This window comes from Physcomitrium patens, chromosome 14, assembly GCF_059467195.1.
Source record: "Physcomitrium patens ecotype Gransden chromosome 14, ASM5946719v1, whole genome shotgun sequence".
Classification (NCBI taxonomy): Eukaryota; Viridiplantae; Streptophyta; class Bryopsida; order Funariales; family Funariaceae; genus Physcomitrium; species Physcomitrium patens.
Genome location: NC_143423.1, coordinates 7,288,772 through 7,313,234, shown reverse-complemented (window position 1 = coordinate 7,313,234; position 24,463 = coordinate 7,288,772). Strand labels below are relative to the sequence as shown.

General features: G+C 35.2%; 3 protein-coding genes across 4 annotated transcripts; 2 read left to right on the top strand and 1 right to left on the bottom strand.

Moving 5' to 3' along the window:
* Positions 1 to 11,917: 11,917 nt before the first annotated feature.
* Positions 11,918 to 14,171, top strand: LOC112291808 (mediator of RNA polymerase II transcription subunit 4). Of its 2 annotated transcripts, none has more exons than XM_090255775.1 (3): positions 11,918 to 12,284; positions 12,393 to 12,641; positions 12,964 to 14,171. In XM_090255775.1, exons 2-3 carry the CDS (start codon positions 12,413 to 12,415, stop codon positions 13,800 to 13,802), a joined length of 1,068 nt encoding a protein of 355 aa, XP_090111901.1. In that variant the 5' UTR covers positions 11,918 to 12,284; positions 12,393 to 12,412; the 3' UTR covers positions 13,803 to 14,171. The 2 variants fall into 2 exon arrangements, with proteins under 2 accessions (XP_090111901.1, XP_024395482.3); XM_024539714.3 differs by having other exon boundaries at positions 12,002 to 12,163.
* Positions 14,172 to 17,908: 3,737 nt separating this feature from the next.
* Positions 17,909 to 20,834, bottom strand: LOC112290983 (uncharacterized). The gene is made up of 3 exons (XM_024537884.3): positions 19,485 to 20,834; positions 18,500 to 18,620; positions 17,909 to 18,333 (listed from the first exon to the last, which is right to left on the bottom strand). Exons 1-3 carry the CDS (start codon positions 20,004 to 20,006, stop codon positions 18,263 to 18,265), a joined length of 714 nt encoding a protein of 237 aa, XP_024393652.1. The 5' UTR covers positions 20,007 to 20,834; the 3' UTR covers positions 17,909 to 18,262.
* A 2,731-nt stretch (positions 20,835 to 23,565) lies between these two features.
* LOC112290990 (acyl-CoA-binding protein) lies at positions 23,566 to 24,267 on the top strand. Its single transcript, XM_024537895.3, has one exon. It carries the CDS (start codon positions 23,576 to 23,578, stop codon positions 23,978 to 23,980), a length of 405 nt encoding a protein of 134 aa, XP_024393663.2. The 5' UTR covers positions 23,566 to 23,575; the 3' UTR covers positions 23,981 to 24,267.
* The last annotated feature ends 196 nt before the right edge of the window (positions 24,268 to 24,463 follow it).

Here is a 24,463-nt window from a genome sequence, read left to right as displayed (position 1 = left end):
CGTTCTATAGGACCTCCAATATGTGTTGACTTTGTAGGACACATGCCTTGACTTACAAGGCAAGTATTTCTATGTGTGGGCCACATAGTTAGCTTGATCTTCAAGCTAACAACATGTGTGGCACATGGCCAACTTCTTGACTACGCTTCTAATCCAAAAAGTCAATTAAAGACACCTATGAAGTCAAAGCAGCATCTATAAAGCTTCTAAGAAGCTTTCATATTAAATACTATAGAATTAATTTACTTTTACCTATTTTTACTTACTTCTACCTATTTGTATATGTAATTACTAGCTTATATCACTATGTCCGTGACATTACCCTCCTTTCTAGGGACGAGTTCCACGAGGAGCGATCATCATATGTTGACAAAATCTATGATGCGACGAATTGTATTCGCTACATACTCTGATCTTTGTTCTCTTCGAAGATGATTGATAGGGCCTCTCAACCATCGGTAGTGTCCTATACCAGGGCGGGACGACCATCCAGTTATTTGATCATTGTTAAGGCCTTCATAACTTCCTTCGAATAGAATATTTGGAACACCATCAGGAGTTGATCCTACCTCTAGCATAATCACCAAACATTGGGAGTCCCTTCCCAAATCGTGATACCAAACGCGTTGTATCTCGCCATCTATTCGAGGAAGAACATGTCGTTCTTGAAGATCTTCATCTCGATTGCATCGTCTTGAAGGTTGTGACAATCGTAATATCTCGTCCGACAGGTCAGCAAATGAAGGCTCTTGAGTCAAATCCACTGGTTGTTGGTTCTCCATCTCCTGAGCATCACTACTACAAAGAAACTACGAACAAGAATTAAAAGTAGAATATTATCTTGCCTCGATGTTGTATCTTTTATAAATAAGGTTTTTGTCTTGATTTTGATGGATGTCGTCAATGAAAAGCCTCCACCGCCTTTGCTGCATTTGCAAGATTTTTTATTCGCTCCCATGTGCGTTCACTAATACCATATCCGTGCCAATGGACAAGATATTCTAATTTATTTTGGCGCCGCCTTGAATCTAAGACTTCTTCTACTTCAAACTCTTCATTATTGTCCACTTCTAGAGAAGGAAGTAGAGCTTGTCATCTTCTTGATATATCGACTGTCTTGTATGGTTCAAGAAGAGACACGTGGAATATTGGATGGATTTTCATTGACTTCGGTAGATGTAAACGATATGCAACTGGATTGATTTGTGCAGAAATAGAAAATGGTCCTAGTCTTCGATAGTCCAACTTGTCACAAGGACAAGTGGTCTTGATATTATGATGAAGTAGCCATACCTTATCACCCAAGATGAATGATGGTTGTTCCTTTTGATAGACATCCGCATTGACCTTTTCTTGTTCTTGAGCCTCTTTTAAATCCGCCTTCATCGTTGTATGTAGCTCTGATAAATGAATTGCTAAATCTTTTGCAACAGGAGTATCAACTTTTGAAAAGTCAAAAGTATCAAGTCTTGGATGATTACCATAATTAGCAAAGAAAGGTGTTTGTTTTGTAGAAGAATGTATCGTGTTATTGTAAGCAAACTGTGCCAATGGCAAAAGAGTTGTCCAATCATCTTGTTGGTAATTAATGGTACATCTTAAATATTGCTCCAAAACTTGATTAGCAAGCTCCGTTTGTCCATCAATTTGAGGATGGAATGTCGAAGATAGTTTTATATCTACTTTAAGAATCTTAAAAAGAGTCCGCCAAAATCTTGATACAAATTGAGTTCTCCTATCTGATATAATATCCTTGGATAAGCCATGATAGCGATAGATATTGTCAAGAAAGAGCTTAACTGTTTCTTCACCTGTGATAGATTTTGTACATGGTACAAAATGTGCCATCTTGATAAAACAATCTACTATCATGAATATATAGTCATAAGAACCTGAGATTGGAAGATCCATGATGAAGTCCATAGAAATAGAAGACCATGGTTGTTCATGAATGGGTAATGGCTGAAGAAGTCCAAAAGGTCGATGACGAGGAGTTTTTGATCTTGAGCAAACATCACATGATTGTACAAATTCTTTAACTTCTTTCTACATTTGAAGCCACCAAAAATCCCTAGATATCAGCTCTAAAGTCTTATTATATCCAAAATGTCCTGCTACTGGGAAGTTGTGACGACGTAAACACGTAAACGTGCTTCTCCTTCTAGAACATATTGGCATCCTTCGAAATAGAGTAGATTGTTTTTGAATTCAAATTTAGAGGGATCATGAGATTTAGAAGAATTATTCTTGATATCATGAACAAGAGGGTCTAAAGACATACTTAACTGGACTTGCTTAAAAAAAGTTAAATCAACAGTCAATGTTGATTTTATTGCTCGAAGATGAAATTGCTGTGGCTTCAAGAGAACCGTTCTTTGTTGCTCAAAAGCTGCATCTCCTTCTTTTGGTACAAAATAATCACGTCTAAACAAGGCATCGGACAAATCTTGTTGTTTTCTTGGCCAACAAGTGATGATGAATTCGAATCTTGATAAAGACATGTTCCAACGAGCTTGGCGACGATTTAATACGCGTGCTGACATAAAATATTCGAGGTTATTGTGATCCGTATACACGATGACAAGACTAGAAGCGCCTTCTAGATAATGACACCATTCTTGAAAAGAATCCACAATTGCAAGAAATTCTTTGTCGTGGATCTCTTATTTGATTTCTACTGGTGAGAATTTTCTTGTATAAAAGGCTATTGGATGAAGTTTATCATCTATTCCCATTTGTAAATATAATCACACCCAAAGCAAAGTCCGATGCATCTGTTTCCATAAAGAATGCTTTGAAAAAATCAACACGATACAAGATTGGTACAGAAACAAACGCTGTCTTCAAAGATTCAAAAGCAACTTCTGCTTCTTGATTCTATTGGAGTTTGTCTTTACAAGTCAAACATATAAGTGGAGCTGCAACTTGAGAGAAGTCTTTGATGAAGATCTGATAGTAGTTGGCAAATCCCAAAAAACATTGGACATCTCTTACCATTTTTAGGATCTTCCAGTCTATAATAGTTTGAACTTTCTTAGGATCCATCATAAGTCCATCATTTGAAATAATATAACCTAAGAAATCGACTTGAGTAGTTTGGAATACACACTTTTCTATCTTGGCATAGAGTCCTGCATCTCTTAATTTTTATAACACATGACGAACATAAAGTTCATGTTCTTCTGGATTCTTAGAATAAATCAAGATGTCGTCTAGATAACAGACTACAAAATCGTCCAAAAACTCTCGAAAAACATCATTCATTAGATGTTGAAAAGCTGCTGGTGCATTTATAAGTCCAAAAGGCATGATGTTGTATTCAAAATGTCCATACCTAGTTCGAAACATAGTCTTCCATTCATCTCCTTCTTTGATGCATACTAGATTGTATGCTCCGCAAAGATCTATTTTTTTATAGATCTTAGCTTGATTCAGTTGATCAAGAAGTCCAAATATTAAAGGTAGTGGATACATGTCCTTGATGATAATCTTGTTGAGTCCTCGATAATCAACACACATCCGCAATGATCCATCTTTTTTTTTTACAAATAGAATTGGAGCTCTTGCCAGAGATTTAGAGTGGCGTATGAAATTCTTGGCTAGATTTTCTTCAATATACTCCTTGAATTCAGCCAACTCATTTTGTGAGAAACTGTAGATTGGTCCGAATGGCGGTTGTGCTCCTTCTTGAAGGTCAATTGAGCAATCATAGAGACGATGTTCCGTGAGTGTATCCGCATTCTTTTTTTCAATTACATCTTGAAATTCTTGATATTGGCTTGGAATGCCACTTGAAGTCTTTTCACTAGTAGAAACGGGTGTGGCATAAATAATATATGGTGATTCTTTCATAGCAGCATGCAAGAAAGCTTTTGTACCTATAAATACGGATTTAATTGAACTGGACTTATGACTCTCTATTTGATTAACTACACTGTTAGTTATACTTTTAGAGAAAGTATGTATTCAAGAAATCCAATCTATTTGAGGGTTATATTTTTCTAACCACGATAAATCTAAAATGATTGGATTAGAGGGAGATCTAATGATATTAAATACTACAAAACTATTATGACCTTTGATTATTACTTCTATAAGAAGGGTTTCGTGAGTAATATCTCGAGAAGACAATGGACGACCATCAATGACTTCTACATGAACAGGTTTAGTTTTCTTTTCTAAAGATATGCTATGTCTTTTAGTAAATTCTTCATCTAAAAAACACGCTGAGGCTCCTGAATCTAACAAGGTAGAGACTTTGTAATATTTAGGTCCTAAAATAACATTTAATGTAAAAGAAGGAGAGGGCTCTGAGGAGAGAATAGGACCTTTACTAGATGTTGTGCAAGGTTCCACCCGCACGGTCCCTATTGTACATGGACAAACTCATTTTTTGACATATTATCTTCCTCATAGCCATACTCCTGATTTTGTGATTGCGTCATTTCTTTAGACACTGTTGAGCAGTGTGCTTTGGTTCTCCACAATGTAAATATAATTCTTCTTGATGACGACGAGTCTTTTCTTGCTCAATAAGAGGTTTCAAACGTACTGCATTAATTTGCATATCTTCTACTTCCGAATGTATGTGTTGAAGAGGTGTTGGTGTTGCCATTGAATTATAGTAACGTTGAGGTCCACTTGTACAGTTCTCAGATCGAAATTCAAAAAGGCGATTGTCGCACTTCATAACAAAGTCAATTGCTTGACTCAATGTTTGAAGATCAGGTAAGTTGAGGATTAATTTTTTTACTTCATATTGTAATCCGTAGAGAAATTGGCTAATAAGTGCAGCATCATCCCACTTGATATCAGTTGCAAGTTATCAAAATTGTGAAGCATATAACGTTACTAATCAATTGCCTTGTCATAAAATACGGATCTTATTGGTTGCAACACAAATTGCATCATGTTCTCCATACATGGATCGAAACTCCGCCAAAAATACCTCTAGATTATCCAATATTGGATCTCGTCATTCAAGAAAAGATGAAAACTACGATAGTGCTAAACCTAAAAGAAGCGTACCAATGAATCTAACTTGCGATCCTGAAGTTGGATAGCTTTGGGATTGAAGTTCAATCACAAGTTGCACTTGATTAATAAATCCTCGAAACTTGAATATAGTGCCATCAAACTTCTCGAGTAGGGTAATTTTTGGTTCTCTAACATTTGAAGGATGTTCCACCATAGGAGAAAGGACATGGTTTCGTGCAGATGTTGAAGCAGATCCAACCATTTCTATATCTTCACTTCCTGCCAATCTTGTTGCTCCATGTGGTGGTAAATTGAGTTCATGCATCGCAAGCATTAACTCCCTCAATTACTCTTGCATTTGTGCGATTGCACTCTTTATTTCAACAAGTTCTACCATAATAACACTTAGAAGAGAGAAGATGTCTTATATCGCTTAAGACAAATAGAAGAGAGGAATTGAGAACAAAGAAAATACTAAGGACAATATCAGTTTAGAAGAGGGTAATCCACAACTTCTAATATGCTTATGTCTTCTTAAGAAAAAGGAGTAATCCACTTTTAATCAAGATTAGACAAAGCTCTGATATTGTAGGTGTATTCTTGTCAATCTGTCAAGGACTAGAACTCGAAGAAGAAACAATTCAGACAGGTGAGCCTTTACTTAAAGAGAGGTAACAAAATATATATAAATAAATATGTATATTGAAAGAGAAACTGGAATGGCTATTGCCAAAAGACAAGAAAACTAGAGACCCTTGGAACTAGACTAGAAGCAAGAAAGGAGTTGACAAGAGTGAAGAAGCCTTCACTCTTGTTTCTATATATACTATCTAACTAAGGGTTACATGGCGACGTTCTATAGGACCTCCAATATGTGTTGACTTTGTAGGACACATGTCTTGACTTATAAGGCAAGTTTTTCTACATTTGGGCCACATAGTTAGCTTGATCTTCAAGCTATTAACATGTGTGGTACATGGCCAACTTCTTGACCACGCTTCTAATCCGAAAAGTCAATTAAAGACACCTATGAAGTCAAAGCAACATCTATAAAGCTTCTAGGAAGCTTTCATATTAAATACTATAGAATTAACTTACTTTTATCTACTTTTATTTACTTCTACCTATTTGTATATGTAATTACTAGCTTACATGATTATGTCCGTGACACAACACCATTCTAGTCCTTAGTCTTGTTTGAAGTCTTTCTAGTCTTTTTTTTTTTGCAATAGCTATTGTAGTTAATATTACATTACCTTTTGAGTGACTTTCTAGTTCTCTTCAGTGATACAAGAGTGTATTGAGGATTCTCTTTCTTTGGAATTCATGTCCGTAATAGGTTGACAAGAGTGCTAACATATTATTTTTGTCTTTTTAAAAAGTGGATGGATTATCTCACTTCTATTGTTATATTTTGAAGGATGCATACTACCTACATTTTTTTTTTTTTTTTTTAAAAAAGGTCTTGTTTTCTAAAATTGATCTTTTTTTAAAGAGAGTGGATTATCCTTCTTTGTGGAAAATTTTATTAGAGGTTGCGGATTATCCTCCTCTAATGTAACTTTTTGAATTTGTTTGAGTTGCTTATGGAAGGAAAGATTATGGATGCTACACCTAGCCAAAATGAGAATAGATTTGTAACTATTATAGATCTTCATGAGCTTGTCAATACTCTTGTAATAAAAATCTCATGTATTTCTAATGTGAATCATAGAGGTACTATGCCTATAGTTATAAAAGAAGTTTAGAGTCTGCAACATGAAGTTTTGCAATTGAAGGAAGCAAGTAGATCGACCTCACAACTAAATCCAAGGAGTTTAGCTTCTATAAGTATGACAGAGACAAGGATTAATATGCTTGAGAAGTTTGATAGAACAAGATCAAAATTTTGAAGATTTTTGCAATAAGTCAAGCTCTATCTAAGGTTGCATCCTTTCTAATATCTCGATGGATTTACTCAAGTTAGATTCATAGGCACATTCTATCAAGAAGTGCTCTTTCTAAGTTTGTACTTTTAATAAAAAAAGATTTGGGACTCTTTTATGATTTGAATTCATTCCTAGAAATATTTATGGCCACATTTGGAGAAAGTGATTGAGAACAAGTAGTAGAGACCAAATTCTTATCTTTATGACAAGAATCACAATCAGCTACCACATATATTGCTGAATTCCAAAACCTTGCTTAAGATGTGGAGTAGAATGATAAAGCACTCATCAATCAATTTTGATATGGATTAAAGAACAATGTCAAAGATTTTTTAATAGTAATGCCAAAAGTAGAATCTTTGGAACGATTTATTATTCAAGCCATTACATGCGACAATCGATTATTTGAAAGGCGTCAAGAACAAAGACTTAGTTGGAGAAGAACAAGTGAAGTATTGGTGGCAACTTCCAAGTTTTTTGAAACATATTCTTCAAGGCCGGAACCAATGCAAATTAATATGATATATTTTAAAACTCTCATAGAGTAGAAATAGACTCGATGTTGCCAAGAGGATTTGTATTTATATTAAGGAAAATCTAAGTACATTGCTCAATATTATTCAAAGAAGCAACACAATTACAAAATGAGGAGCATAATTCCAAAGAAGATAATATGTCAGAAAATAATTTTCTCTAGCTATAATAGGAACCATGCGGTCGGAATTGTGTGCAATACCTAGTAAAGGTTCTATTCTCTCCTCACATCCCTCACCTTGTTTTATAATAGATGTGTATTTAGGATCTAAAAATCACAAAGTCTTTGCTTTATTAGATTGAAGAGGCTCAACCTATTCTATAGATGAAGATTTTGTCAAAAATCAAAAAATATCTTTAGTCAAGAAAACTAAATCCGTACATGTAGAAGTCATAGATGGTTGTTTGTTGTCTTTTGAAAATATTACCCATGAGACTATTTGTTTAGATGTAAAAATTAAGGATCATAATAACATAGTAGTATTTAATGTAATAAAATCTTCCTCCAATCCGGTAATTTTAGGATTATTGTCGCTAGAAAAATATAACCTTCAAATAGATTAGATTTCTCGTAACCTTAACTTTTCTTGTAGTATAATCCAAGTTCGAGTTATCGAAGTAGAAATACAAAATTCTAGTACTTCCAAACTTTTACTAATAGGTGAAAGAGCTTTCATACATACTGCAAAAGAATGATCTTTTGTTATATATGCTATGCCTATTTCTAATGGTGAAAAAATGTCAAGTGGTATTCTTAGCCAATATGAAGAATTCTAAGATGTTTTTGAAAAAAAGAATATAAATATTCTTCTAGAGCATCGACCTTATGATTTTTCAATTGATTTGTAAGAAGGATCTCAACCACCATTTAGACCAATCTATAACTTATCAAAGAATGAGTTGGTTACATTAAATGAATACATTCATGAAAATTTGACAAAGAACTTCATATGTCATTCTAAATCTCCAGTCGGAGCTCCTATCTTATTTGTGAAGAAGAAAGATGGATCTTTGTAGATGTGTATGGATTATCGAGGACTTAATAAGATCACCATCAATAATAGGTATTATTTTTCTTTGATTTTAGAACTTCTTGACCAACTCAATCAAACAAAGATCTATACCAAAAAAGATCTACGAGGAACATACAACTTAATTCGTATCAAAAAAAGAGATGAATGGAAGACTGCTTTTCACACTAGGTATGGACATTTTGAATATAATGTCATGACTTTTGGACTTACAAATGCACTAGCTACTTTTCAACATCTTGTAAATGATGTTTTTTGTGAGTTTCTAGATGATTTTGTCATTTTTTTTATTTAGATGACATTTTAATCTATTCTAAAAACTCAAAATATGAACTTCATATTCATTGTGTGTTATAGAAACTAAGAGATGTAGGATTATATGCCAAGTTAGAAAAGTGTGTATTCCACACTACTCAAGTTGACTTTTTAGAATATATCATTTCCAACAAAGGTCTTATGATGGATTATTTCCAAGAAGGTCCAAACTATTATAGATTGGAAGATTTCAAAAATAATATGAGATGTGCAATATTTTTTAGACTTTGCTAATTACTATTGAATCTTCATTAAGAATTTTTATCAAGTTATAGCTCCACTTACATGTTTGACTTGTAAAGACAAACTTGAGTAGAATAAAGAAAAAAAAGCATCATTTGATGCTTTAAAGAAGGAATTTACTTCTCGACCAATCTTACACTACGTCAACTTTTTCAAGGCATTTTTTGTAGAAATAAATGTATCAGACTTTGCTATGGGTGCTGTATTGTTATAAATCCAATCACTATGTATACAGATCATAAGAACCTCAAGTGCTTCATGTCAAAACATATTTTGAATTGTCGTCAAGCTCGTTGGAACATGTTTTTATCTAGATTCAATTTCAAGATCACTCATCGACTTGGAAAATAATAAGATCTATCAAATGTCCTTTCTAGACATTCTTATCTTGCACTAAAAAAAAGAGATGCATCTTTTGATCAATAATGAACAATCTTCTTGAAGCTCGAGAATTTTTATTTTTGAACAATAAAATCAACATTGACTATTGATTCAAGCTTTGTCAAGTAAATTCAATCAAATATGTTCTCTAATGCTCTTGTTCATGATATCAAGAATACTTCTACTAAGTCCTATGATACTTCAAAGTTTGAGTTCAAGAACAATCTACTATACTTCAAAAATCGTCTATATATTCTAGAAGGCAAGGCACGATTACATGTCCTTTAAGTTTGTTATGATTTTTTAATAGCCAAACATTTTAGATGCAATAAAACTTTGGAGCTTATATCAAGAGATTTTTGGTGGCTTCAAATGTAGAAGGAAGTCAAAGACTTTGTACAATCATGCGATACTTGTTCAAGATTTAAAATTCTTCGCCATTGATCTTATGGACTACTTCAATCATTGCCTATTCCAAAACAACCATGGTGTTCTGTTTTTATGAATTTTATCATGGAACTTCTCATCTCAAGTTTATATGATTCTACATTTGTAATCGTAGATCGCTTTACCAAAATGATACATTTTATACTATTTACAAAATCTATTTCAAGTGAAAAAACAACTAAGCTTTTTATTGACAATATCTATTGCTATCATGGATTGCCAAAGGATATTATATCAAATAAAGGGACTCAATTTGTATCAAGATTTTGAAAAACCTTATTCAAGATTTTAAAGGTGGATATAAAGCTTTCTTTGACTTTTCATCCTCAAACTGATGGTCAAATGGAACAAGTAAATCAAATTTTGGAACAATATTTGAGGTATATTATCAACTATCATCAAAATGATTAGACAACTCTTTTGCCATTAGCAGAGTTTGCATACAATAATTCAATACATTCTAGTCAATAAACATCTTTCTTTGCTAATTATGGTTATCATCCACGACTTGATACTGTTGACTTTTCAAAAGTTGATAATCCTATAGTGGAAGATTTAGCAAATCATTTGTCAAAGCTACATGCAACAATGAAGATACAATTAAAAGAAGCTCAAGGAAGGTAGAAGACCAAAATGGATGCTTATTGCAAGGAGTAATATTTAGAACTTTCAACTAATATATATTGATTTTAGTTATTTGAGAGATATGTATAAGATACATTAAATAAGATGATTAATGGCTAGTATATCCAAAGACATATTCATCTTTACTCATAATGCTACCAACCAAATCCTAGAGAATATACTAAACATCTACTAGACATAAAATATAAGACTATAAGACTCTAAAACAAGCTCTAATAAATATCTTTTTCAATATCCATGATCTCATAATAAAAAACCAAATTACTATCTCATCCCATGGCCAAATAAATCTTACTTCAATTGTTTCAATGTATACTCACAAATTTTATATATGCAACATACACCTTCTTTGATTTACTACTTATTAAACAATATGCATCCAAATTGAGCCCAACAAATGGATAAAGAAAAGACATAAGAGCATCGAATAGACAGTTTGTGAAAGCATATCCAATTCTAAAAAACAAGATTGATACCAATTTATTAAGCACAACATGTTATAAAGGCATGTAAGAAGATAGAGAGTTAATATAACTCTTCAAATGCCATTATCTTATAATAACGTAGAGAGACAACTTATAGAAGAAAAAACAATAGAGAATCATTAGGAAGAGACAAAAAATGGTCTTCATCTTTCAAAAGAACCATACATCAATTCAACAACTTAATCAAGGCAAGAAAATCGTCTTATTAGATTAGGAATCTTAAACAATATCATTTATATGATGAAAGAGTTTGTTTCAAGAAAGTACAAGGTTTTTGGTTGCAATTAGATATGATCAAACTCTACCTTTCACTCAAACAAATTCCACCACTTCATATATACATGGTAGCTCTTGATCGTATATAGTAGTTGATACCCCTTTTTCACTTAAATAGATACCATAGCTCTTTACTTCATTAGATTTGAGCACATAATGGCTCTTTGGAGAGCTATTTAGTCCTAATATATACACACAAAATCCCACCTCCTAAAATTCTTTATAATATACTTTTTGATCAAACAAATCTATAGATCATATTAACACAAAGTAACTAGTTCATCTTTATTATAAAAAGAAAGCACCACAACTTCATACTATCTCTTCTCTAAGCAAATGAGAGTTTTTTGGAAATCTTATAAAGAAAGGAACAATTCCTCAAAATCTCAAATCCAAATTCAAACTATATTTTGAAAAAACCTCCAAAAAAAGCTCTAAAGAGTGAATGGTTTTTTTTTTTTATCCAAAAAAACACTATTGGTTCATACTAACTCTTTTTGGAGTAAGTGGTAGCTTTCTAGAAAGCTTGCAGAAAGAGAAAAAACTCTTCAGAATCACAAATCCAAATTCGAAATTTACTTTGAGAAAATCTCCAAAGAAAAACCTTGAAGAGTGACTAGCTCTCTCTTTATGCAAAAAGGCACTACTGATTCATACGAACTCTTCTTAGAGCAAGTGAGAGCTTTCTGGAAAGCTTATAAAGAGAGGAATAACTCTTCAAAATCTCAAACCTAAAGGCATGCACCCTTCTAGTTGAGGGAGAGAAGTACCGAACTGGCAGGCATCCACACATCAGAGTGCCCGTCTTGTAAAGTCCGCCATGTTTCCTGCGACGTGAGGATTTGCAGACGAATCGATTCCTCGACAGTGCTGTTGTCTGCAAGCTACCTCGCGCATGCAGGTTGGCCTGTTTCTGCATCTGGGTTTGGCGCCGTTTGTGCAGCGGTGGTTTGAAATCTGCGGGGGTTTGGACAAATGAGCTTGCTCGGCAGGCTGCCCAGCAACTGCGACCAAGTTTTAGGGTATGCAATGGTGATGAGAATTCGAGCTTTAGCGATCGGCGGCTTGGTCGAGAGTGGTCGTAGAGTGAAGGGTTGAAGCCGTGGTTTTGTGTTTCGTGTTGGGTACAGGTTTTGGAGAGGTTGTCACGATGAGCATGCTGAGTATGGGAAGCGCGGGGCATGGGGAGCTCCAGTCAATGTGGGGTCCTGCAAGGTCGCAGCAGCAACAGCATGACCAAGCTGTTCCTATGGATACTGCTGCTACGGCGCGCCCTGCTGTTGTGCGAAGTGCTCTTATGAACCAGCCTCCGCAGCGGCGAGCGCACATGCTTCTCCAGGAAATGGCGGGCTTAGCCAACCGACTCGTCGAGCTTGCCGGTAAGGTTAGCCCTCGGTTAGCTATTGTTTTATTATTTTGTAATTTGAATTTTTACCTTTTTTCTTGAATTGAATTTTTTTCTTGAAATGACGGGACGTAGTGTACACATGGGTGTGTTTCCTGGGGTTGAGCGATAATAAGAAAAATTCTCCGTGAAGCAATGAAACAACGAAGTCGTCAAGAAATACCGACAATTGGGCGGAGGTTGAATGATTCGTGACAGCGAACTTGACGATATGTTGCATGTACAATTTTTTTGGTTCTTTTTGTTCTACTGTCACCAAGTTGGGCTCTTGGATTGATTTTTATAAGTGGTTTCAGCAACGAAAAGTTGGCAACCTGGACATATGAAGGTGTCGATTCCACCTTTTTTGGCTGGTGCAATTCTTCCTCCTGAAGGTCAAGCTGCAGTCACATCTAAAGAGGTTCAGGCACTGTTGGAAAACCACCAGAACCTCCTGTACGAAGCTGTTTCAGAGCTGCAAGAGCTCCAGGACATAGAACAAGAGAAGCAGCAAATCGCCGAGGAAATCAACACCAAGGATGTTGTGGTCAGAGCTTTTGCCAAGCGAGTCCGGGATGCGCATCAGGTGTTAGAGGACGCATTGGAGGAGTACGCCGACTTGAAGAAAGGAAAACACAGAAAATCTGTTCCAGTTGCAGAGTTGGTCTCATACGCACATCGCATCAGCTACACCACATTTGCTCCACCTGATTATGGAGCCGGAGAGACTATACTGCGTGGAGCCTTACCCCCAGCCCCACAAGAGGAGAATATGAGAGCATCACAACTTTATCATGTGCAAGTGTCCGATCTAGGGTTCACAAGTGCTTTTGCACCACCCCCTGCGCCTGAAGCTCTGGAGGAAGCTGAACCACCCAAGGCGGAGCCAATAATGCCTGCAGGTTGGCGGCCAGGGATGCCTGTACAGCTCCCTCCGATGGCAGAGCTACCACCAATGCCAGCAGGTTGGAAGATTGGAGATCCCATTCCTCTGCCACCGTTGCCTGGTATGCCCATGGAGGGTCTACCTCCCAGGGTGCCAGTTCCAGTTACTATGGTTGTTCCACATGTTAATCTCGATCTTAATCCAGAACTTGAAGACGATCTTAGTAGTGATTACGGCTCCGCCAGCGAATCTGATGAAGACGAAGATTGAAGGATCGGGTCTGGTTGAGAATATTCATACAGTATGGTCGCTTATGTATTATGGCTTTTGCACAGAAGACCCAGTCTGCAGTCGGGTAATTAACATAGTTTTTGTACAAACAGCATACTATATTTTGGACATTTTTTCAGTCATAACTTGTATTGGCTTCACATTTTGATTTTGTCTTTGTGCCCTTCCTCACTTGAACTGTTTCCTGAAGAAAGCAAGAGAGAGATGAGAATGAGCAGAGTAAGATAAAACAGATTATTCTTAAGTATTCAATTCAAATTGTTTGCTTTTTAGTATGCAGTGCTTCTTTACTTTGTTCAAGAACAGATTTTTTTTTGTCGTGAAATAAAAGTTCACGGATCCAAACCACCTATCGGCTGCTTTCTGTTTGTGCCCTGCCTGATATATATGAAAGTGATTGGTGTCAAAGCGTGAAGCTTGAAGTGGAAGCGAGAGTGTGAAGTGCCTTCTCAGCTCAATTGGTTAGGATGATGATTTAGGTAGGAATGCAATGAGGATTAGAAGTAGAGATTGGTAGAGTTTAAACAAGTTAGAGATTGTTTCGTTTGGGAATTGGAATCAAGGTTGACTTGATTGGGTGCCATATTGTGGAGATGGATGTAAGGAATGTTTATCATGAATCTTTTAGAGCATGACCACAATAAATTATTAATATATATATATATATATATATATATATATGTGTGTTATTTATTTAATATTTATTATTAATATTTACATGTCTTGTTTTTATCAATTATTTATTTATTTATTTATTTATTTATTTATTTATTTATTTATTTTATAATGCACAAGTCGGCATTTTGTTTCTAATTGCTAAAGAGTGAAGAGGACACAATTTTTAAATTCTTTGATTGGCTGAAATTGAGAAGCTTTACTTGCTTGAATTACTTACTAGGAAAAATTATTCTAAAAACTCTTAGAGGAAATAATGAGAAAAAATGTACATTTGTTTTTAGAATTTGTTGTTGTCCTACTTTAAGAACTGATTTTTACAAACATTCAAGGAACTTTGGAAAATAGTATAAAATTTAATCATTAAAATAAAAAAATAAAATTCTTTAAATTTGTTTTGATTGTTAGAAACAAGATATGTGTTGGCATAACTAGACTTATTATTAAAAGAATAATAATAATAATAATAATAATAACAATAAAACGTTGATGCATATAATGACATACTTGACTTCATATTATTTCTAGAGGCAATGGTTTCTAAAAGAAAGTTTTGCTTTACTAAGCAAAAGATCTTTTTAAAGCTTTAGTAGTATAGTCCTTTAAAATGAGTGTATTTATATGGAAACTTTCTCAATCACAATTGTATACAACAATCAGTCAATAAAAATTATAACTTAAACTTCATCTATTCAGATTTAATCTATTAGAATCACAAAATTAATCTTACTTGCATTACTTTTTATCAATTGCACCAAGTCTATTGGTGGTATATATTGCAACTAAGATAGCACTTAATATGCCAATTTCTAATACAAAACTAAATAATTAAATTAATACTATATATATTAATAAAATAAAAAATAGTAAGATAAATAGATATTATCATTATAATAGGAATAATAATTTTTTATTTTATTTTTGGATCAAATACATTTATGATAGATTTATTACTAGCATTTATCTATCATAAAAGTATTTAGGTGAAATTAGAAAATAATTCTCTAGAAGTAATATAAAGTGTTAAATATTATAAATATCACCAAATAATTACACACTTATAAAAACATCTTATCCAGTTACAAATCAAGATTTTTTTTGGTTTGTAACATATTATTCTTTTATATGTTTTTAAATAAAAATGTTAAAATAATATTAAATGTGATTTAAAAGAGTGGAATAAAACTATAAACTCTTTTTACAAATGTCCAAATGAAGTTTTAATATTTATTTATTACACTTAACAATCTTCTATCTTACTCAAATTTCTACAATGCATTTTGTTTTTATGAATCTAATGTGTATAAATATAAATACATTTCCATTGGTTGTAAAAATTACATGTATTTGTAAATTGATTGTTATGTTCTTAAATAATAACACCATAAAATATAGTTAATTTAGAGTTTTTATCAACTAACTATTTTTATAGTAATTTATTATATTTAAAAGATCATATTATATTAAAAAGTAAATAAAAAGTAAGTAAATAAATTCACTAAAGCATTGAAAGCATTTGTATTAGTCAATTTATTTATTTTTAATGATTTTTATACTTCAATTTTTAAAATATTATTTTTTTAGAAAAAATTATAGTATATTCTTTGAGTTGGATAAATTTTGAGTTTTTTGATAAATATATAAAAATTTACCAAAAAAAAAAAAAAAAAAAAAAAAAAAAAAAAAAAAACAATAACATTGATAAATTCTAATTTTATCTTTTTTTAAAAAAATCTTCATTACTATGAAAGTATATTAAGTTTATTAATTAGATAAATATATATCATGTTCCTAGTGAATTCAAATTTGAAAACATACAACCAACTTTATGATAGATAAATGTTAGTAATAAATCAACCTCTTGCAAATTATTAACACATTTCTAACACAAATTTCTTATTATATAAATTATTAGAAGTATAATAAAATTCAATGAATATAAAAATTATTTCAAATTTGCACTATATTTTATGAATGTAGAAAAAATAGACCAAAATACCTTTAAATAGGTTTGCAATGGTCTTAAATTATCTAAGAATAATGAGTTGATACCAATAAGTTGGTATTTCAAATTCCAATTGCAAAATATCCATCTCTTCACAAAAAAATCTAGCAATGAGATGATGACTTTTTGATGTTCTAAAATAAAAATAAAAATAAAAAAATAAATAAAACAATTTTAAATAATAATGTCATTTAAACTACTAGTTTTATAAAATACCTATAAAAGAACTGTAAATCTAAAATTTACATATATTGAGACCTATTCTATTGTGTCACAATATATCATGTAAGTCTTTGTCTACTACAAATTCTAAAAAATAATAAAGTTCCCTTGTCATGCCTTGCAGCAACTTGTGTTTTGCTTTATCAAAGAGAAGCCATGTCTCAACCACAACACCTTAAGATATCTTTTCTTTATCAAACTAAAAACAGGAAAACTTAAATCAAGCCATTCTTGCTTTTGACTGCTATACATGTCATGCACAGTTATGTCAAATCGTACACAACACTATTTTAGCATTTTCTTAAAACACCAAATCTAGATGTCATCTTTACAGCACATCCATCAATATCATCACCATGGTAACCATATTGAGGAGAACTAAGAAAGCTATTCACACTTCCACGTCACAGTGTTGATATCAATGGCTTTGGAATTGCAAGCAAGATACCGATTGAGGGCACGCTCCCAGTTACCTTTTACTTCACAAAAGAATTTATATCCTTGTCAGAGCGAGAACTACACTGCAGAAAAGTAATTTGGGTAATAACACTTATACTGCTTTGCTCATCTATCTCTTGGTTTGTGGCAGTTCTTGAACGTGTAGAAACAGAATGACAAAATCATAGTATAAAGCCAAACCAAGGTCTTAATGAAAAAGTGGCTTAAAAAGGATGATTTTGATAACACAACATCCGCAGTTTCAAATGTAGCACTATTGACCTCCGCACAGATGAAATAATACACATCTTGCTGGTATGATATTCACATTCATACAAACCATTGCAAAGAATGAAAGAAAGAATACTAGCTAGTTTTACGAAACAACTCAATTCATTGCAGAGACTTCATCTGAAATAAGTGCAAGGTGCGATGTGTGCATAGTTCAAAGCGTCATCAAGCTTACTTACAGAGACGATCACTGCATTCTAAAATAAAATGATTTCGACCGTCTGTGATCTAATCAATTCAACAAGTGATTTTACAACTGGAATGTGAACTGAAATTAAATGACATATACTATTATACGCAAGGCATATATATTCAAGAACACGAAAAACTTATCCCAACATACTAACAATAAGTCTGGCATCAGCAATGACCATTACGTTTACAACACCTGATGAATGCCTCCGAAACGCATCGATGTGCAGTGGTAGGCTTCCAAGAACAATCGTAACCAGGGTTTCCCACAACAAGCTTATCTTAGCACAACAGTTGAAGGCTGCGCAGCGGAGAATATTCCTTCCAGCAATCAAGTCCCAAGGATGGCGAACATAAGAAAGGGGAGAAAACGAAAAAAAAAAAGGTAAAAAAAGAAGATGAAAGCATGAAATGTGTATCAAGATTGCTGTACAGTCACTATCAAGTCAGGCTATCTTGCATACTCAAGCCACAATAAGTGGACACAAGAATAGACCTTGTTCTCTATCTACATGGATCCTCATAGTTTCAATCAAAACATCGATACACTCTCGCCTGCTCCTCCATGGTTCCCTAGCCCCTTCCTCAGTTAACGACCCCTTCGCAACAGCGTCCCCTAAGGCGTGCTCATTCTACTCTCCAGCTCAAACAGCTCTTCATCCTCGTGATCGCTCTCATATTCACCATCTGCAATATCATATTGAATAAAGAAGGGATGAAAGGTGGTATCGATTATTGACAAAAGCTTAGAGTCGAACATTCAAAGGTAAACATCACTACAGTAATCAATTGATGCTATACTGAAGATGATTCCATAAGTTACAGAGTTTGTGTTTTAAAAGCGTACACATACCACTTTCAGGTGGACGTGCCATGTAGTCTATGCCAGGCTGGAATTGGAGAGACACAAGCTCCATGGAAAAGTTCTCTAGTTTGACCATTAGCCAGTCTCGTTCCATGGCTATCTTCTTAGCCTGTCGTCACCACGACCTCACTTGTAAATACCAGGAGATAATGTAGTAAAACATCAGCGTTCGATTCAAGAGATAGGTGATGAGCTCGAAGGAAATATGCAATTCATAGGGGAGTATCGATGCAAATTTCTTCTTTGAAAAAGGCTGTTGTACAAGTAGGAAACAGCCATACGAATTGATCATTAAATATTATGATCGTTATTGATCAATTCTGCCGTTGAAAGAAAACCGAAATTCCAGATAACGTCATAGGCTTGAAACAGTCTGGTCAGTTTCAGCAGCTAGAAAATTTCAGAAGGTATTCCGATTAACTGTGACCACGAGTCAAGAACAGAAAACATTCCTTCTCCTTATCTTAAATCCCTTCCTCAAATCATAAAAAAATCACAGGGACTTGGAAGAGCATGTACAGATAACCACTTGTGTTGACGGACGATCTGCTATCTAACGATTAAGGAGATTTATCGGCCAGGAGTTTGGATTCATGGATGAATCAAGTAAAACGCCCTAACTCAAGAAATCTTTTGAGTGCAACGTATAAATGTTTTTCATCAATGAGGATGTTATCACTCCTTTTCGCACTAGTCGCGGATTACAATAGGTTTGGTCAGTATTCAAAGGCTCCAATCATTTTCATGACCACCTTCAAAATTTTCCAGTTCAATACTGTGGGAGAGAAAGTGAGGAAATATTCAAAGACTTCAGTGAACCTACTTCAGCATGATGATATTGATGATAATCTAATTCTAGTTATTTTGTTAGCCAGCGCAGCGACGACGGGGAAAATCCCAAGACGGATTATCACGAAGCATAATTTTCAAAAAATGTCTGCAAAGGAGGAGGGGACGAAGCGTAAGAAATCACCTCCAATTCGACACCACTCGAGGGAGCCGGGATCATTTCGTTTTCCAGTATCGCAGACCCGAAGGCGTAATGCAAGAATCTGCTGGCCTGCCTGAGTGCACTATCATTTGTCTCTCCCTGGCCCAGGAACTGAGGGCAATCCAGCACAATCGCAAAAAAACTCTTGTATTCGTTCACATTGTCTTCTTCAGACGCCACCAGCACTGCATACTCGCGATGCTCTGCGTTCATGGCCGCCAATGACGCAGCCAAATCCCTGTTTACAGTACCCGCTCCGGACCCCTCCGCATGCACGAACACCAACCCCACATCCCCACCACGGCCAGCCTCCACCTCGCTACTCCCATGACTCGCCACAACTTGGCCACTCAAACTATTGAAAACGTTGCTCTGCGCGCTGTCCGCTGGCGTAGATGTTGTCGTGGTCGCCGAGGTCGTCTGCTTCTCATCGCCGCACTTGCTCACATGGTGATCGTGCTCCTCGTCCTCCCACGTCCAATAGGGCTTGAATTCCAAACCCATACTGCCAATCGCTCTCCTCACCTCAACCCCACCACTTCCTTCCCCTCTCCAAACCAGCACACTTCTAAAACCTTGCAAATCTTCACACGCTAAAAGAGCATCAACTCCCACCTTCACAACTCTCCCAATACGACCATTTCAATCTTAGTCCACAACCCAACACCTCCCCGAACCTCCACTTGCCCTCTCCCTCACAAACCACAAACACCCTCAAAAACCTTCTTACCCTTACCTTGTCCCCGAACAAACTCTCTCTCCCTCATACCACCACCACCACCATCACCACAACAATAACATCATCATCATCACCCACCCCGCCTTCTCAACAAGTGCTACTGCCCAACTCTAACCCAGGAAGCATGGCATACGCAGACTGGGGGGGGGAGGGAGGGGGGGGGGCAACAAGCTTCTTCAGTTCCAGCGACGACCGCACCCACAGTAACGGACTTCACCGCAGCTTCTTCTCTCCTCGTCCCTGGTCCTTGGTCCCTCGTCGCTCTCACTCTCTCTGTCGCTCCCCGTGATGGCGCTGTTGGTGACGACGAGGCTGAGCCATGAATGCACTGAACCCAACTGGTAATCAGCCTCCTCGTTACTGATGGCTACCACCCCGAGCTCTTTTGTCTCCCTCCTTCCCTCCCTCCTCCACCTTTCTACTACTTTATATTCATAAATGAATGTGTGTATATACACACACACTCTCACACACACACACTCACAAAGTGGCATGATAAAGTGAGAGGCTGTGGGGCTGGCTTAAGATGTGCGTCGAGATTCAATGCAGGCTGCTTGTGGCTTAAGTCACTCCTTCCACCACCACATTGGTGAAGATGCGAGCACGCGGGGGGGGGGGGGGCATAAAGAATATATTGCAAAATTCTGAATGGCGACGTTGGTCAGCGATTTCGTTAGTTGCAGTTTCCATTCGGTGCAGACACGAGAGAGAGTCATCGTCTGTTTCCCCCTTGCCGTGCCTTTCTGCACTAACTTTAGCACCCTTCTTCAAACCACTACACTAGATATATATATATAAATATATATATATATATATATAGTGTGTGTGTGTGTGTGTGTGTGTGCGTGTGTGGTATACTGTTTTACAAATTCAACGAGTTCTGAATTTCTACTCTGTGACCTAATCCACTCTGTGGCTGATGGGGCGATCTCTCCTGAAATGGCACGCCAGCTACCGGATTTGAACCCGAGACCGGTTGGGATGAAGATCGTTTTCTCAATTGTGTTTAATTCACTCGTTAAATTGTTGTAGATATGATTGAATCCTACTTTCAGAGACTTTGTATATGGTATCACCCTATTAAACACATGAGCGTCTGCAAGTAGATGCTGATATTCAATGTGTAATATGTGTTCAATTTGTTTTCAATATTTTTTTAATATTAGGCACTACAGGATTTATGTGAATCAAATTGAAGTTGAAGGTAAAAATAGTCTGCCATTGGCCAGAGTTTTTTGGGGGGTTACCATGTGGAGTTTATATTATGGGTGTGTTTTTATTTTTGGAGGTCTTCTGTATTCGTTTTTTTTTTTCAAGGTAATGCATCATAATATTTGTGCTATTATAGTGTATTTAATTTCATAAGTACTTAAATAAAATTGGCTATGTTTTGATGTTCTTACTGAAGCAAATGATCAATTCTGAAGATGTCATGGTATAAAAATGTAGCCCAGATCTTTTATAACTCGTGATTTTATTTATTTATTTATTTTTAATCCTTAACAAAATTAAAATCAACCGTGAACATGTTCGGTTTTGACAACATTCGTGGTTAGAAAATACTTATGCCACTGAGATGAATTTTATTGAATAACAAGTTACAAGCTATTGTGTTGTGAAACATAAGTCTTGAACACAACACTGTTTTATTTCTTGTAGTACTGATTTCCTTATTCTGTTTTATTTTTTTTATGATTCAGAAAAAATGTCTTTCATGTTAACATGATTTATATATTTCATTTTTCTTGAGCATTGTATCATACAATTTAAAATAATTAAAATATTTTTTATGTGAATAAATAAATAGGCTATTACTTTCATATGAGATAAAATGCTCTTATATGTTTTATAGATTATAAAAATAAAACAAAATGACTACATTACCTTTTTCAATTTTTGTGTTTTCTATCTTTCTTCCCTTCTCTATATACAGATGTATGTGCATGTATGTGTGGATATCATTCTTATTATTAATACTTACAAGCATTTCACCAATTTGTACATATTTCTATGGTTTATCTAGTTGTGGGTGTGGGTGTGTGTGTGTATATTTATGCACACTTATTAATCAAACATTGTGTTTCTGAAAGTAATTTTTTGTTGAAGTTTTCAACAAATTGTCATATGTTCTAATCACCAAATCAAACAATTCAATGAACTATTACCAAATCCTTGAAGAAATAAACAAAAAAAAAAACCAACATACACATTTTTGGAGTTTTTGTCATTAGATTATAATCATGGCATTGAAGACGTTACCAAAAAATACAGGTGTTAAAAAAATACATTTTGTGATTTATAATGTTTTAAATGTTATTTTTTAAACATATATTAGAGTCTTTCTAATACTTTTCCTTTTCTTTCTTTTCCTTTTTATTTATTATTATTATTTTTTCATAATCGAGAAAATCAATTATGATTCAAACTTTCAAATATCATACAAGTTAGGATAATTGGGGCTTCTCAGAACAATAGAAAAAACAACCTTTAGTAATTAAAAAAATAAAAACAAAAACAATGTGGATTTGCATTTAGATGACTTAAAAATGTTGCATCATGTAAAAAATAATTAAAAATAAATAAGAACTTGAAAACTTAATGCATTAGCAAATATGTCAAAAGGTATCAATTTAAAATTTTCACACTTAAAGTATATATATATATATATATATATATATTTGAATACATATTCTTATGCCTTATGCCATAAGTTTTTGCTAGTTATTACTTATTTATGTATTCACATAAAACTTTGGAAACTTAATAGTTAATTGAGTGGATTGAGAACACACATGCTATGCAATCAAAACTAATTTTGAATCTTTTCATTATTTAAACCTCAAAAATTTATTGAAAATTATTTTGTTACCGCCACTAAATAGGTTCTTTAAAAAATCAAAAATTTGTATAAAATCTCCGGTAGTGTATAGGCTAGAAAAAGAGTCCCCATATCATATGCACCCTCATACCACATTGTCATCATTTTCCACATTTTTTCCCCCATGTAATAATTCCAAAAAATCAAATAAACAAATGCATCAAGGTTTTGATTAATTTTCTTTCTCTAACTCAAACACTTTCCATCGTCACATCATAGCTCCCCAACTAAGTAATTAGCAAAAAATACCATTATTCAAGTATGGGCTAATCTTAAAATGGAGATGAAGGAATCTAAAATAAGGCAATCCACGCATCCTTCAAAAAAAATCAAAAGCGCCTGAAAAATCTTCGAGTTGTCAGTAAATCTTCTGACGAGCTGTGAAATCTACATTCATGGGCATGAAATCTACGAGTTGGGCCACGGGAGGCATCCCCTACTTCTCCGCCTGCCTCGATGCGGCAGACGCATCTCTCTCACGCCCCACTCGCCTCATCGGACACTGCGTTGTATTTTGTTTTGCTTCGTCGATCTGGGTCCCCGTGTTGCGGTTGTTGGTGTGACTTTTTCCCCGTTTTTCTGTGTCTGGTTAGGATCACAACGATGGGTTTGGATGAGGACTTCGAGCAGGCTGCCAAGGACGCCAAGGCGCTGACAGCGATGCCCTCCAACGACGACCTGCTCATTCTTTACGGCTTGTTCAAAGTGGCTACTGTAGGGAAGAACAACACCGTCCGCCCGGGCATGCTGGACCTCAAGGGCAAGGCCAAGTGGGATGCGTGGAAGAAGGTGGAGGACAAGTCGCCAGAAGACGCCAAGCGGGACTATATCCTCAAGGTGCAGCAGCTCCAGGAAGCTTGAAGCGCCTCTTGGGAAGTCCACACCCGCCTTGAGGGTTTGTGCGACGCATGTCCATGTGCTGTCCGTAATGCGATGATCGCCGTCGTCGCATGGATTATGATCATGTCGGCGACAGAATGTGTGAGGTTTGGTGTAGGACTGTAGTTGCAGGATTATTGGCATGGGCAGTTCAATGGTGTAACCCATTGTGTTGGATCTTGGAGAATTGTTCATGCTCCCAGCCATCTTGTGACTGGAGTTGGTGTTTTAATTCTACACGACTTGTGAGGGAACCCCCCATTCCAAGAGATGTGTGTTTGTTGGCGTGGTGGGTGCTAAGGGTGTGCTCTGTTCTCTGTTGTTTTTTGAGCTTTGGTGGCATGGATCCATGTAAATGTATGTGTTTATAACGCTGGTGATGCTTGCGTTTTGTTCACTTGATCTGGGTGTTGCATACTTTAGATTTTTCTCGTGAATGAGCAACTAAGTTTTGGAAGTAGGAAC